Source organism: Eumetopias jubatus, unplaced genomic scaffold (genome assembly GCF_037043125.1).
Source record: "Eumetopias jubatus isolate StellerSeaLion01/CBP00866 unplaced genomic scaffold, mEumJub1_p1.0 scaffold_17, whole genome shotgun sequence".
NCBI classification, from domain to species: Eukaryota; Metazoa; Chordata; class Mammalia; order Carnivora; family Otariidae; genus Eumetopias; species Eumetopias jubatus.
In genome coordinates this window covers 29,320,941-29,333,917 of record NW_028274823.1, presented here as the reverse complement: position 1 = coordinate 29,333,917, position 12,977 = coordinate 29,320,941, and the positions used below count along the sequence as shown (strand labels likewise).

Below are 12,977 nucleotides of genomic sequence, written 5' to 3'. Positions count from 1 at the left end.
GGCTTTACAAACAAATACTGCCTAACAATCCCTTCCTCCCAAACACACACATCTAGCCCACAGACATGATGGGATCTACAACAGGATTAGAGATCGTACCCCCGGCTTCACACCCAGCCCCTTTGTGCAGCTGAGCTCGGCCCTGAAGTGGTGTGGGGAAAACCCTAGAGCTGAACGTCAGGCACGGACGGAGACATACACACACACACACGCGCGCACACACACACAGACACACACACACACAGCAGAGTGGCCACAGACGCTGCAAGGCTTTCTCCTTGCACCTTCCTTTCTTCAACTCTCGAGACTCCTCATGTGTCCTGCCTCACTGGGGCACAGGGAGCAAGAACAAAGAGTCTAGGAAGAGAGGTAAGGGCAAAATAGGACCCAGAGGAGACAGTAATTGGGAGATGACTGAGAAAACCAAATCAAAGCAGCTTTATTGCCCATTACGTACATCAGTGCTTCAAATGCAAAGTTCAACCATGAAAAGTGCAGCCAAAGAAGGCAGCCCTGAGACATGTAGGGGCTGAGGAGAAGGGCCTCCAACCCTTGAGGAGCAGTGCTAGAAAAGTCTTTTGTTAATACGGCTCCTATTCCAGAACTGGGCTGATGATCACAGAATGAATGGTCGAGGGCCATGTGCCAGGGGCCCGACAGTTCAAGTCAGGACAATTCCCTGCAGGCAGTGGTCCCTCTCCTCCTGTTTCCCAGCCTAGGACAGCTCCCAGCAAAAGGCAGTGCACCTCTTCTATTTTCCGCCTAGCCGAGCCCACCCTTATAATACTGGCAGATGAATAGGTCCTTGTAAAAAGGGCCAAAGTTCCTCCTTTTGGTTCCGCTCAGCACCCACCCCTCATGTCCATGACTTGTTCAAAAGATGAACAACAGTCAACTCTACCCCAGCCTCCAGGGCTCAGAGAAAAAAGGACCTGGAAATATGAAGTCAGAGGCAAGGAGAAGGTAATGTCAGGCTCATCACCCACGGAAGGGGAAAAACAAAAGCCCCACAAGCTGGGTACAGCAGAGGTAGACTTGGAGGTAATGATCCTGCTCACCCCCTCAGAAGCCACTTAATCAGAATATCCCTGGGGGAGAAGATGCCCTGCTCTGGGTCCTGTCAGAGTACAGTATCAGGGAAAGTGAAGAACCAGCTCTCTGCTCTGCCTCAGAGGCTGAGAGAGCCTTGGGTGGATTCTAGAAGGCCAGGCATAAAGGCGTGGAAAGCAGGCACTCTGCTAGTTCACAGGCAAGCCCACAGCATCATATCCCTGGCAGCAAGGGAAGAGCGTGGGGAAAAACAAACAGAATCTATTCCAAAATTCCCCCTTTTCTGCAGGGAGGAGTAAAGTAACAGCAGAAGTAGCCTCCTGGCAAAAGAGGCTACCTGGTTTACATGTGCAGCTTATGAGCAATGGTGAGGACAGCCTTCAGGACAAGCATGAAGCTGGAGACCTCGCTGAAGCTGCTGCAGCCCACCACCTGGGCATGCACCGCAAGGCCCTGCTCAAAGTCTCCTGCGTCCACACATCGGGCAACCTCATGGAGCCCAGCCAGGACATGAGGTGAGAGCTGTGGAGGGACGGATGCTTAGGTCAGGGAGCCCAACCCAGACCCTACCCTGGGAGCATGGAAGGGTAAGAGAGGATTTAAGTTCTGGAGCCCAGGCCGGGCAAGATGTCTATGTATGTATTTTGTGGGAAACCCAGGTCAGTGAGACCTATGAGAGAGGATACTGGCGTCCCTTTGGCCACAGGTGATGGTGGGGGGCAGAGGGGCACCACTAAGTGTACTTACTGTGCCCTGGCAGAGCTTAGCATATAGACATTCTAGACGTTGGGCTGCCTTATCCAGCTTCCGTTTTGTCTTCTGCAGGGAGAGAAATGGATTCTGAGTCCAGCCCCTAAGACTGACACTACACAGGACTCTAGAGAAGCATAGTATGTCAGAGCTGGAACGACTTAACACTACTGCTTTCATTTCACAGGAGAGGAAATGGGGGCCCAAAGAGGGTAAGTGACTTGCTTAAGCTGACACAGCCAGTGCATGAACAGCAGGTCTCCTTACTCCTAGTTTCACCCTCCCTCCAGTGCCCCATGCTGCTTTTCCATGAGTTAAGCCTCAATGCTGCTGGGCCCTGCTACCTAGGTGCTAGACTCAGACCAGCCGAGCCCCGCAACCCCTTGCCCCACACAGATATCAAATAAGTACAAGACACAGACAGTGGGTCCGCGAGCCATGAGAAAAGAGTCACACAAGGAACTGATCTACAGCTCAGGGATCCTGGGAGCAAGCTAATGGTGTGAGGAAGACATCGTGGGGAAGGCTCAGACTTACCATATCAGTGGCAAACAGGGAGCAGCGTTGCAGAAGCTTCTCAAAGCTGGTCTTCAGGGACTGATGCTCTGGAGACAGCTCTTTCCTTTCCACCTTCCCAGGGGGCCGCTGCTGAAGTTGCTGAGGGAGGAGCAGGGAGACAGGGCAGACTGGCAAGCTGTCCTTCTCACAGATTCCCTACAGACTAGTACTCAGTGACTCAGTGTCACACGCCCCCACTAGAGCACAGCAAAGCTGGGGAAAGGGGCGCGCCCTCTTCTCTGCAGTAAGGACATTTGGTACCTGTCCACACCAGTTCCCCAGTGCAGAATCGGCCTCCCCGCTGAGGAATGAGGCCCATCCACCCATGCTCCCTGCTTTTCTATACCCAAGGAGAGCTGGACAGTTTCCAAGAGGAAGGGAACGCACTATTCCTCTCACCTGCAGGCTGAATTCTCCTGGAGCTCCTGGGGGAGCATGGCCCACACCAAGGACAGAAGGCTGTGAGGAAAGGACCCCTCGTGGCTCAGGGGTGAGGCTCATAACTGGAGCAGTAATCGGTGCCGGGTGCATAAATGTCTCTGGCAACTAGAGCCAGAGAAAGAAAGGCATATGAGTCTAAACTGAGAGACTTCCTAAGCCCTGCTCTGAGAGAGTAACAGAAGGGGCGCCTGGGTGGCTCAGTCAGTTAAGCATCTGCCTTCGGCTCAGGTCATGATCCCAGAGTGCTGGGATCGAGCCCCACATCAGGCTCCCTGCTCTGCGGGAAGCCTGCTCCTCCCTCTCCGACTCCCCCTGCTTGTGTTCCCTCTCTCGCTATCTCTCTCTCTGTGTCAAATAAATAAATAAATCTTAAAGAAAAGAGAGAGCAACAGAAGTCCTGAGTGATCAAGGGAACAGAGTAGTGAGTAGGGAGCCAGGAGATGGGGAGACTGATACATGTATGCAAGAAGGAAAGAGAAGATGGCTGAGGGGAGAAGAATGAGTGGGGAAAAAGACAAGACAGTCTGTGTGCCTGACAAAGGGACAGGCTGAATTCTGGAAGAAACTAGAAGGTGGGTCATTGGTGAATGTATGAGGGGTAGGTGGCAAGAAATGAACTGACCTTTTTCCTCTGGAGGTCTGCCCTGGGCACTGGGGCATTTTTCAAGGAATCTTGAGGTCCTGCGTAGCACAAAGATAGAGGTATTTAGGGGCACAGTCAGGAACACTGGAAATTTTCAGTCTGAAGGCCAGCAAAATTATTTTAGTTGGAGTCAATCACACCTCCCTCTGCAGACCAGCCATGTGCTCAGTTGACATTCTCCAGCCCACCGGCCCCCAATTCTTTGGTGTGAGGAAAGACTCCTAAGGTGATAGTGGAAGGGGGAAGAGAAGGAGGCAATGACCCAGAAGACGGAAGCTGTGGAAAGAAGACTGACCTGGGTGAGCAGTCGAGGGGCCAGTGGTTGGGAGTGCACTACAGCATGTAGCACCTGGCCCTCCTGGAGGGTGTGTCGCAGAGAAATTGACAGGAGGGGCTAGGGACCGGAAGCTTGTAGGGCTGACCCCTGGTAGTCTCACAGGAAGTGGAGGGAACAGTCGAGTAGTCTCGGCCAGGGAGGTAGAGCCAGGCTGTATGACATCTGGGGGTACCATGGGTGGAGGTGGACCAGGAAGAGGCCATGTTCCAGGGAACCCCATGGGGTTAGGAACTTGGGCTTTTTGCCCTCTTAACAGCAGTGGCTCAAATAAAGCTGAAAAGGAACAGAAACAGGCCATTTGCCATCAAACTTCAATTTGGGAGAGACTCAGAGCATATCAGGGAAGAATAAGGCAGCAATAAAACAAACAAACAAACAAACAACAAACCTAATAATGATAATGAAAGATTAGTGTATGTGTATGGAGATCTACCATTCACAAAATACTTTTAACTATTCCTCATTTGACCCTAAAAACAATCCTGTGGGGTTGAAATGACCAATATAATAGCTATTCTCACTTTTCAAAAGAAACAGTGGCTAAGTTTGTTGCCCATAGATACAAAGCCAGTAAGTGATAGTACTGGGGATTCAGACTTCAAATTCTAAGCTCCTCTCGCTACATAGTAGACATAATGCCTTCCATATCTATGCTGGCCATGCCAACTGTTTTCCTCCGTGCTCTGCCCAGACAAATATTGACTCACTCACTCACTCACTTACCAGGCCTTACACCAGGGCCCAAAGGCAAAGGCTGGGCTGCCTGGGGCTTAGGTACCCTGTAATCATTTATATTCTGTGTTTGGAAGCTTTGATAAGGGCCAGGATGGGAAGGTATCAAGGGTGTCACCAGTGATGACTGAGGTGTGAAAATCCTTGGCCTTGGAGATGGAGTTGGAACCTATGAAGAGAAAAAAGGGTCAGCACTTGGAAAGGAAAAGAAAGGTAAGTAATTGAAAATAGAAGAACAATAAAGAATATAAAACAAAAAGCTAGCTCTTAAAATGAAAATCAACAGAACTGATAAGTTTCTATAAAAAGTGACAAAGAGGGGCACCTGGGTGGCTCAGTCTGTTAAGCATCTGCCTTGGGCTCAGGTCATGATCCTGGAGTCCCACGATCCCTGCATCAGGCTCCCTGCTCAGCGGGGAGTCTGCTTCTCCTTCTTCCTCTGCCCCTCCCCCTGCTCGTGCTCTTTCTCTCTCTCTCCCCCTCACTCTCTCTCTCTCAAATAAACAAAATCTTAAAAAAGAAAGAACAAAGTGGGAGGAATTATTCTTCCTCATGTCAAGACTTACTATATAGAGGTAGTATTCAAGACAGAGTGGTATTGTCAGAGGGAAAGACACACAGATCAACAGAATAGAACAGAGATCGAAAAATAAATCCATAAAAATATGCCCAGTTAGTTTTTGACAAAGGAGCAAAATCAGTTCAATGGAGGAGAGACAGCCTTTTCTTTTTTTTTTTTTTTTAAGAATTTATTTATTTATTGTCAGAGAGAGAGAGCACAAGTAGGCAGAGCAGCAGGCAGAGGGAGAGGGAGAAGCAGGCACCCCACTGAGCAGGGAGCCCGATGTGGGGCTCAATTCCAGGACCCTGGGATCATGACCTGAGCTGAAGGCAGATGCTTAACCGACTGAGCCACCCAGGCATCCCGAGACAGCCTTTTCAATAAATGATTATGGATATCCATTGGCAAAAAAAAAAAAAAAGAAGAAGCTTGACCTAAACTTCACACCATATGCAAAAATGAACTCAAAATAGAACACAGACTTAACTGTAAAACATAAAACTATAAAACTTTTAGAAAGAACATAGGAAAACTTTAGGAGACTGTGGACTGGCAAAGACATAAAAGCCATGATCCATAGAAAGAAAACTATAAATTGGACCTTATAAAATTAAAAATTTTTGCTTTGTGAGGGACCCTGTTTAAAAGGTGAGAAGACAAATTCTTACATAGTTATACACACACACACTAGTGAGATCTGAATCTATGGATTATACTAATATCAGTTTCTTGGTTTTGACATTGTACTATGGTTGTGTGGGACACTGGCATGAAGTGGGGAGTGGGGATGTGATGCATGAGACTTCTCAGTACATTTCTTTGCAACTCCCTGTGAATCTATAATTATTTCAAAATAGAAAGGAGAGAGGGAGAGGCGGAGAGATAGAAAGAGAGAGGGGGTGGGAGAAGGAAGAGGAGGGAGGGGAAAGAAGGAGGAAAGAAGAAAGAAAATTAAGACGAGAACTGAAGCTGGGACAGGATGAATCATCAGAGCTTCCGCCTGGTACCTCTACTTACCATCTTGCTGGATTTTGTTCCCCAGTCCCTCCAGCAGGATCCTGGTATCATAAGTTAATAGCACCCTAACCATCTGGGTACTGGTTAGTGCCTGGGGGTCAGTTCCCCCACTTCACAGACTCCTCTAAACCATCACCAATTTCGGTCAATTCTACCTATTATCTTAAATCCAATCTCATTCTCCAGCTTTAGGTCCGTCATTTCATGTCCTCATCATCTCTTACGATTGCCTCTTAAATGCCTCCAGCCTTGCCCTTCCTAAATACATAGCTAGTCATTCCCCTGCATAAGACCATTCAATTTCAGGGTCAAGTCTAAGGTCTTTAGCACAGAATTCCAGGTCCCTCCTGCTCTATCTCCTACCTGTTACTCCAGCTTCATCTAACCTCACTCCCCTACAACAAACACCTGTTTTGCAGCCCCATTAAAATATTAGTAGTTCCTTAAGTGGGCTTTGCTTACTCTCCCTTCAGTGCTTTTGTACATGCTGTTCCCACTGCTTGAAATAGCATTTACCTACTCCTTCCCTTGCCTAAATAACTTTTAATCTTCAATACTCAGATCAAACATCATACTCATTCTAAAACATTCCCTAAACTTCTCCCCCTCCTCAAAAGACTAAGTTGCTTTTTTCTGTGTGACCCCATGTCACCTTATCATACCCTAATCATGGCATTGATGAATTTTAGTGTACTTAGTTTTTACATATCTATCTTTCTACTAGACTATGAGCTAATTAAGGGCATGAATCATGGTTTGTCCACATTTCTGTTCTAAGAGCCTAGCAGTTGTTTGACAAGCAGTTATTAGAAAAATAACTGCATCTACGCTCTACAAAGTTGAGAATTTTTATCATTTTTTTTCACTAATATATTCCAAGTGTCTAGAACCATGCTTGGTACCTGGTAGACATTTAATAAGTATTTTTGAATGAATGAGCAAATGAATGAACAAACCAAACCAGGTCTTACCTGGTGAGAAGGCCGGAATTCCAATCTGTAAGATGTTTTAGAGTGGGGGGTAGCTCCCACAACAACCCGTGGGAAGGGGAAAGGAGGACACTGTTGGCTCAAGACACCAGAACCTTGGGCATGAAAAAGTCGATCTCTCAGCTGCTGAACTGGGGGCTACAAAAGTTACAATAGTGAAGAACTGTGTTAATTAAAACAAGTAAACATCCTTTCTTATAAGCCTGGCCCCATATAGCCTTCAAACTTCAGTTGGCCCTCTACACTTCAGCCACCTTAGATGACTCAAAGGTCCCTAATCCCTGCCAAGCCTCCCTCCCTACTGTTCCTTCTGCCTAGAATGCTCTACATCTGCCGGGAAGCTGCTTCTTTTCAAAGGTCCAGCTCAACTGGTTTAACCACTGGAAAGCCTTCCTTGACTGCTCTGGGCAAAACCAGCCCCTTTCCTGGAGTCCCACAGTGCCTAGTATAAGCTTCTGTTATAACACTGTAAGTTACTGACATCTGATTTCCCCCAAGGGACTGTGAGCTTCCTAAGGGACTAGATCTCATTTATTCTAGAATTCCAGCATTTGCATAGTGCCTAGAACATGTCAGTGCTCAGCCAATGTTAGATGACTGAAATGGTTTGCTCTCTGTATGTGGTCCCACTCACCTGAGTACAGTCACTGGGTAGGTAGCCCATGGCAGTGGCCAGGCTGCCCTGGGCTGCCAGGAGGTTGGCATACTGAGTGACCCTGCAGGTTGTGGCAGGGCCTGAGCTCACCCCGTCAGGACCCCGCAGTAGCTCCAAGCTCCTATTAAGGACCATCACCTTCTCCATCAGGTCCTATAGGAACAGGGATAAAGGCAGTCAGGTCTCTTCAAAGCACATCCTGCTCCCTAAGACCAGGCAGTTCACCCAGGGACTTCCCACTATGGGTATGAGGGTACCTGGCCATGGCCAGGTATAGGCAGCAAGTGATGATATGTAAGAGATGTAATAGTTAGAGAAGAGCCTCTTGGCCTCACCTCCCAAGCTATTAGCATTTGCTTCAACTGGGTCCATCTGGGTCTTAGACTCTCATACATCTCTGCCTCTTTTTTTTGCTTTCTTTACCCTTTCCTCTGCTAGTACATCATCAATTTCAGGGTCTGTTATACTATCGTTTCATCTGTGACTTTGTCTTCCTATGAGTCTTCTCTAGTTACCTGTAGAGTGTCTGGTAAAATTTAAACCCACAGAACTTTTCATAGCAGCTAATAGGAGGCCCAGGCTCACAATTATTCAAATAGAGAATAAGCTTGTATAACCAAACCTAAAGTGGGAAAAAATTATGAAGGTTAATACCTAAGCAGCTGTTGCGCAGTCTCCCCTGACTGGGAAGGAGAGAGGAAGGTGCTAGCTCATCCCTGGGAAAAGGTCCCAGACATTGAAGGCCCTTTTCTACTCCCTAATATACTGATCCCAGCCTGGGTACCCAGAAGACTCGCCTCTGATGTCCCTGCACATCCCTATCAATAGCCTCTCCTAAGAGCCTGGTATGGAGTGGCCAGCGCCCTACAGAGAAGGAGTACCTGTAGAGCCAGGGGGGATGAAGCCTGGTGGCATTTTGCCCAACACTCCACCAGCTGCTCCACACTGCCTGAGCACACATAACAGAGTCTGGCTTCGGAGATTAGTGCTCTGCCACCCTCCTGCTCCATGCGAGTACCCAGCATGTCTGCAGAGAGAAGGAAAATTCTTTAATGGCATAGCTTTCCTATGCTTCTTCTCATCCTCCTGTTTGAAAATAGGTGGAGGATCATGAGCTGGGACAAGTAACCACAGTGGCTTTGGACAGTAATGAGGCCAATTTTGCACTACAGTGAAGGGCGGAGCTCTTGCATCAATATGTAACGAGAAAAAGTAAAACAGGACAATACTGATCCCTACTACAGTCCTTGCCTCCCAGCTGAACCAGACCGTGGCCTTGACAACACGGCCTGGCCTCCCAGAGCTCAGGCTGCTCCTCTGCCTCCTCCCTCACCGTGTCCGTTAACTCCATGCTAGAGTCACACCACTCCATCCTGAAACCCAGGGCTACCTACCACAGAGCTCAGGGAATTTCTCTGGCCCAGAGTATGTCAGTAGCAAGGCCAGTGCCTCTTTCCAGTTCTGCAGGCTACAGGCAGAAACCATATCCTCCCAATTCTTCCGTACAACACAGGCTAGCAGCTATAATGGGCAGAGATGGAAGGAGGTCATTAGCCATCCATCCAACACAGGCCATCAGAGTCACACACAGGGACGTGCTAAGAAAAACCATTGGTGAACAGGCTTCCTATTAGACCACTGACTAGGGGTTGCGGGTGAGGTAGGGGTGGCTGGAGTGGGGAGAGGGAGAGCCTGGCAGATCTTCTAAACATCAAGGTGTAGGCATCCGCCTGACAAAGTCCCAGTAATCCCTTCCCTCCTCTCCTGCACAGTGGGCAGTTACCGAAGAGATTCTGGTTTTCTTCTTGGCCCAGTAGCACTCCTGTGTTTGCTTTAGCAGATCTGCGCCCCCAGCCTGGGCCAGGATGATGGCATCAGCAAAGCGCTCTTCTTTCAGACACAGCTCCACAGCAGGGCGTAGTTCTCCAAGCAGGAGAGCCTGGCTCAGGAGTCCATCAGTGTCTGCAGGCAGAGGCATCCCCTCCATGTGAGCCTCCCTCAGACCCTAGCTTCCCTACAGTGCCCATAGTACACCCCTTCTATCTCTGTATCACTCAGCCTCCCTTGCCCCAAACAAAACTCCCAAGTTTCATTCCTCAACAACAAAATGTAGTGGGCTGTCCCAGAGTGCCAGGTCCAGTGGTAACTCTCTAAGGACAGGGCTAAAGATGAGGGAGAGCCTCATATGGCAACATTAGAGGTATAGTGTGTGGTTGCTCAGCAAAAACAGAGTCACAGTCTTTTAAGTAGGAAAACAGTAGGAAAAAAATTTGCTAGAAGCCCTTCCACAGGAAAGATGTATCCATAAAAATCCAGAGAGAGCTCCAACCAGTAACAGAACCACTCAGCATTTGTGATGGTGGGAGGGAGGCAGGAGGCAGGGGACAAGAAGAAAATGTTCTCAAGCCCAAGAACTCTGAGCCCACCTACTCCCATATAGAGCATTTCTCTCCCTCAGGATCAGAGTACCTTCTGTGATAGGGATCTCCCATGGAGTCATATTCTGAGGGACCAGCTCATCAAAGAAGGATGAGGAGGCAGAGGCTTCCTCTGTGATGTGTTCGGAGGTCTGCACAAGAAAGGAAAGAGGTGGCTATTTTGGAAATGAACCTGAAAACAGACAGCTGGCTTAGTAGCTCTCTCTGGGAGCTCTACTATCTGGCCCTTAATGGGTAAAGCTAAAGAATAACCAGATAAGGTTTGGGAAGGGCTCTAGTCCATAGCTCCTCTCCCAGCCCCAAAGCTTATGCACTCTGTGTCTCACTGTGGTTCCAAGAAATGAGGAGTTTGAAGACTTCTACAGAAGCCAAGCACTTTATGAGAGCAAAGCAAACGTCTAGGAAGGGGCAGATGCCCTAAAGGCAGGTCTCCTGTGCTACCCCAGGTCTGGCTGTCTGGGCTCCAACCACACCTGGCTGCAGAAAGCCTGCTGTCTGTTACTGTGGAGATCATGTCCCTTGGCCTGAGGGCTGTCACCCAGCCCCAAGTCACTCTTCAAACCCGTGGCCACCTGCAAGGAGAGACCTATGAGTACCCTCTTCCCAGCACAAAGTCAAACACCTATTATGCTTTCTTCCCATCTCCACACCACACCAACTGGACTCTCTAAGATCCTTGGGCTATTTACCTGGGGAAAAGCCTACATCCAGGAGGTAAAAGGTTTGTATATGCGTTAATGAAGCCCAGAAAGAGGTCACTGAGACGGTTTCCACTGACAGCATTCTCTTCTTCTCTGCTTCAAGTACGTGCCTCTGATGTGAAAGCAGCTTACCTTCTCCTGGAACTCATCTTTACTGTATCCTAATAGTTTTAGAAATTTCATTCTGGAGTCTTCCTCTAAGGTCACCTAATAAACCACAGAACACACAAGTCTCCATTAAATCAATGTGAATGACCCTCTCTTGCATAAGCCGAACATCCGTGCCAGTGAACCCTCTAATATAGTTCTTCATACTACCAGAAGTGCCCTACGGAGGCCAACACCATCTCTGCCCTTTTTCTCCCTGGATTTGATCCTGCTGGGCTAGAGGCGTGGTGTTAACAAAACCCTCTCCCACTTCTACATGAGAACTGGACCTTCTGTTGACTTACTAGATCTGTTAGCCTGGTTACCTGGTAAGAGTCAAACATCACCTATGTTTCCAGGCAACATTGCTTGTGATGGATAAATTGTATCTGGACTGGAACTATACAAAACTTAAATAGCATCTGTGGACACCACGCTCCAGGCTTCCGATTACAAGGACTCTTGTAACTGAAAAGATCTCTTGTAGGGACTCTAGAAACATTTTTGAAGTGGGTACAAGAGACATTGGCTCTTGTGGGCACGAGGTTTCAAAACCAGGGCCACTGACACACCTGCCTTGTGTGCATCTCATCACCTTGTACCTGAGCTGTCTTTCAGGGAGGTGACAAGAACTCTGAACTGCTGCATGGGCTGCTGCAAGAACCCCCACAGAAGAGCGCCACCTCCGGCTGCCCTGCGAAGCCGTGGTTCCTGTCCCACATCCTTCTGAGGAGACTGATGCCAAGTGAACCTACAGAGTCTTGTGAGTCTAAAATATCTAGTTGAAGGGGCGCCTGGGTAGTTCAGTCCGTTAAGCGTCTGTCTTCGGCTCAGGTCATAATCCCAGGGTCCTCGGATCGAGACCCGCATCGGGCTCCCTGCTCAGCGGGGAGTCTGCTTCTCCCTCTCCCTCTGCCTGCCTGTCTGCCTACTTGTGATCTCTTTCTCTCTCTAAGAAATAAAATCTTTAAAAAAAAAAAAACTACTTGAAAGCATAGTTCGTGGTAGAAGCTGCACAGATACAATAAACAAAGTCAGCTTAGGTGTGCCTGGGTGGCTCAGTCGGTTAAGCGTCTGCCTTCGGCTCAGGTCATGATCCCAGGGTCCTGGGACCGAGCCCCACATCGGGCTCCCTGCTCAGCAGGGAGCCTGCTTCTCCCTCTCCCTCTACCTGCCTGCCTGTCTGCCTACTTGTGATCTCTCTCTCTCTGTCAAATAAATAAATAAAATCTTTAAAAAAAAAAAAAAGAAAACAAAGTCAGCTTACCCACTCAGTGTCCCAGATACTGGGGGCCAAGCCTTCCTGAAGCCGTACCTTAATCTGGGTTAGCTGGCTGGGCCCTTCATTTGCCCTACCCAGAGCCATGAATTCTGACTACTATCTTTCTCACAGTCTCTCAGGGCTCCCTTCTTCTCCCATATTTGTCCTTTGGAAATGTTCAGCCACATTCAGCTTCAGAACCATCATAATGGACAGCTCTTGGGTCGGTTTTCAGCCAGACTCCCTTCTATCCTTAAGTACTGCTGCCTCCTTTGTTCAGAAGAAAGGCTCAACTCCTGATGATGCCCTCTATTCTCTTTCCCATTCCATCATTCCTGGAGCAGTTGCCCGTATTCTGATTACAACAAAAGCATCATTTCTTATTCTTTTCTTCCCACACCTTTTTCTAGCTTCACTCTACAGTTGATGATCCTTCTCAAATCCTGTCTCCTTCCCAGATTCCTGGTGTCTACCATCACAAAGTTCTACTACGTCTGAAGCATAGACCCAAGCCCTTCTTAGATCCCCTGGGACAGCTCTGTCCTTTTTGCATTATTCACTATGATCCCAAAGCTTTGAATAATCTCTCACCGCCTGTCCAGTCAGTTCTCTTTCCCCCTTTAGTTCTCTCCTCCCATCCACTCAATTCCTTTGACAGGTGGAACACTCCTCCTGATGTCATGCACAACTTAAAAT

The 12,977-nt window shown here is 48.3% G+C and overlaps 1 protein-coding gene across 5 annotated transcripts in view; it reads right to left on the bottom strand.

The window, feature by feature from the left end:
- Window positions 1-415: 415 nt before the first annotated feature.
- The window catches only part of SEC31B (SEC31 homolog B, COPII component), a 32,898-nt gene continuing 20,336 nt past the window's right edge, over window positions 416-12,977 (bottom strand). For 4 of the 5 annotated variants that reach the window (XM_028098873.2, XM_028098872.2, XM_028098878.2 and 1 more), the window contains 15 exons: window positions 11,006-11,080; window positions 10,646-10,744; window positions 10,204-10,303; window positions 9,518-9,696; window positions 9,129-9,255; window positions 8,616-8,761; window positions 7,714-7,887; window positions 7,062-7,217; window positions 4,503-4,680; window positions 3,738-4,052; window positions 3,422-3,480; window positions 2,758-2,904; window positions 2,338-2,457; window positions 1,798-1,869; window positions 416-1,572 (listed from right to left, as the gene is read on the bottom strand). In XM_028098873.2, coding sequence (XP_027954674.1) covers window positions 1,393-1,572; window positions 1,798-1,869; window positions 2,338-2,457; window positions 2,758-2,904; window positions 3,422-3,480; window positions 3,738-4,052; window positions 4,503-4,680; window positions 7,062-7,217; window positions 7,714-7,887; window positions 8,616-8,761; window positions 9,129-9,255; window positions 9,518-9,696; window positions 10,204-10,303; window positions 10,646-10,744; window positions 11,006-11,080 — 2,127 coding nt within the window. In that variant the 3' untranslated portion in view covers window positions 416-1,392. The remainder of the gene's footprint in view (window positions 1,573-1,797; window positions 1,870-2,337; window positions 2,458-2,757; window positions 2,905-3,421; window positions 3,481-3,737; window positions 4,053-4,502; window positions 4,681-7,061; window positions 7,218-7,713; window positions 7,888-8,615; window positions 8,762-9,128; window positions 9,256-9,517; window positions 9,697-10,203; window positions 10,304-10,645; window positions 10,745-11,005; window positions 11,081-12,977) is intronic. The other variant, XM_028098876.2, reaches the window with a different exon arrangement.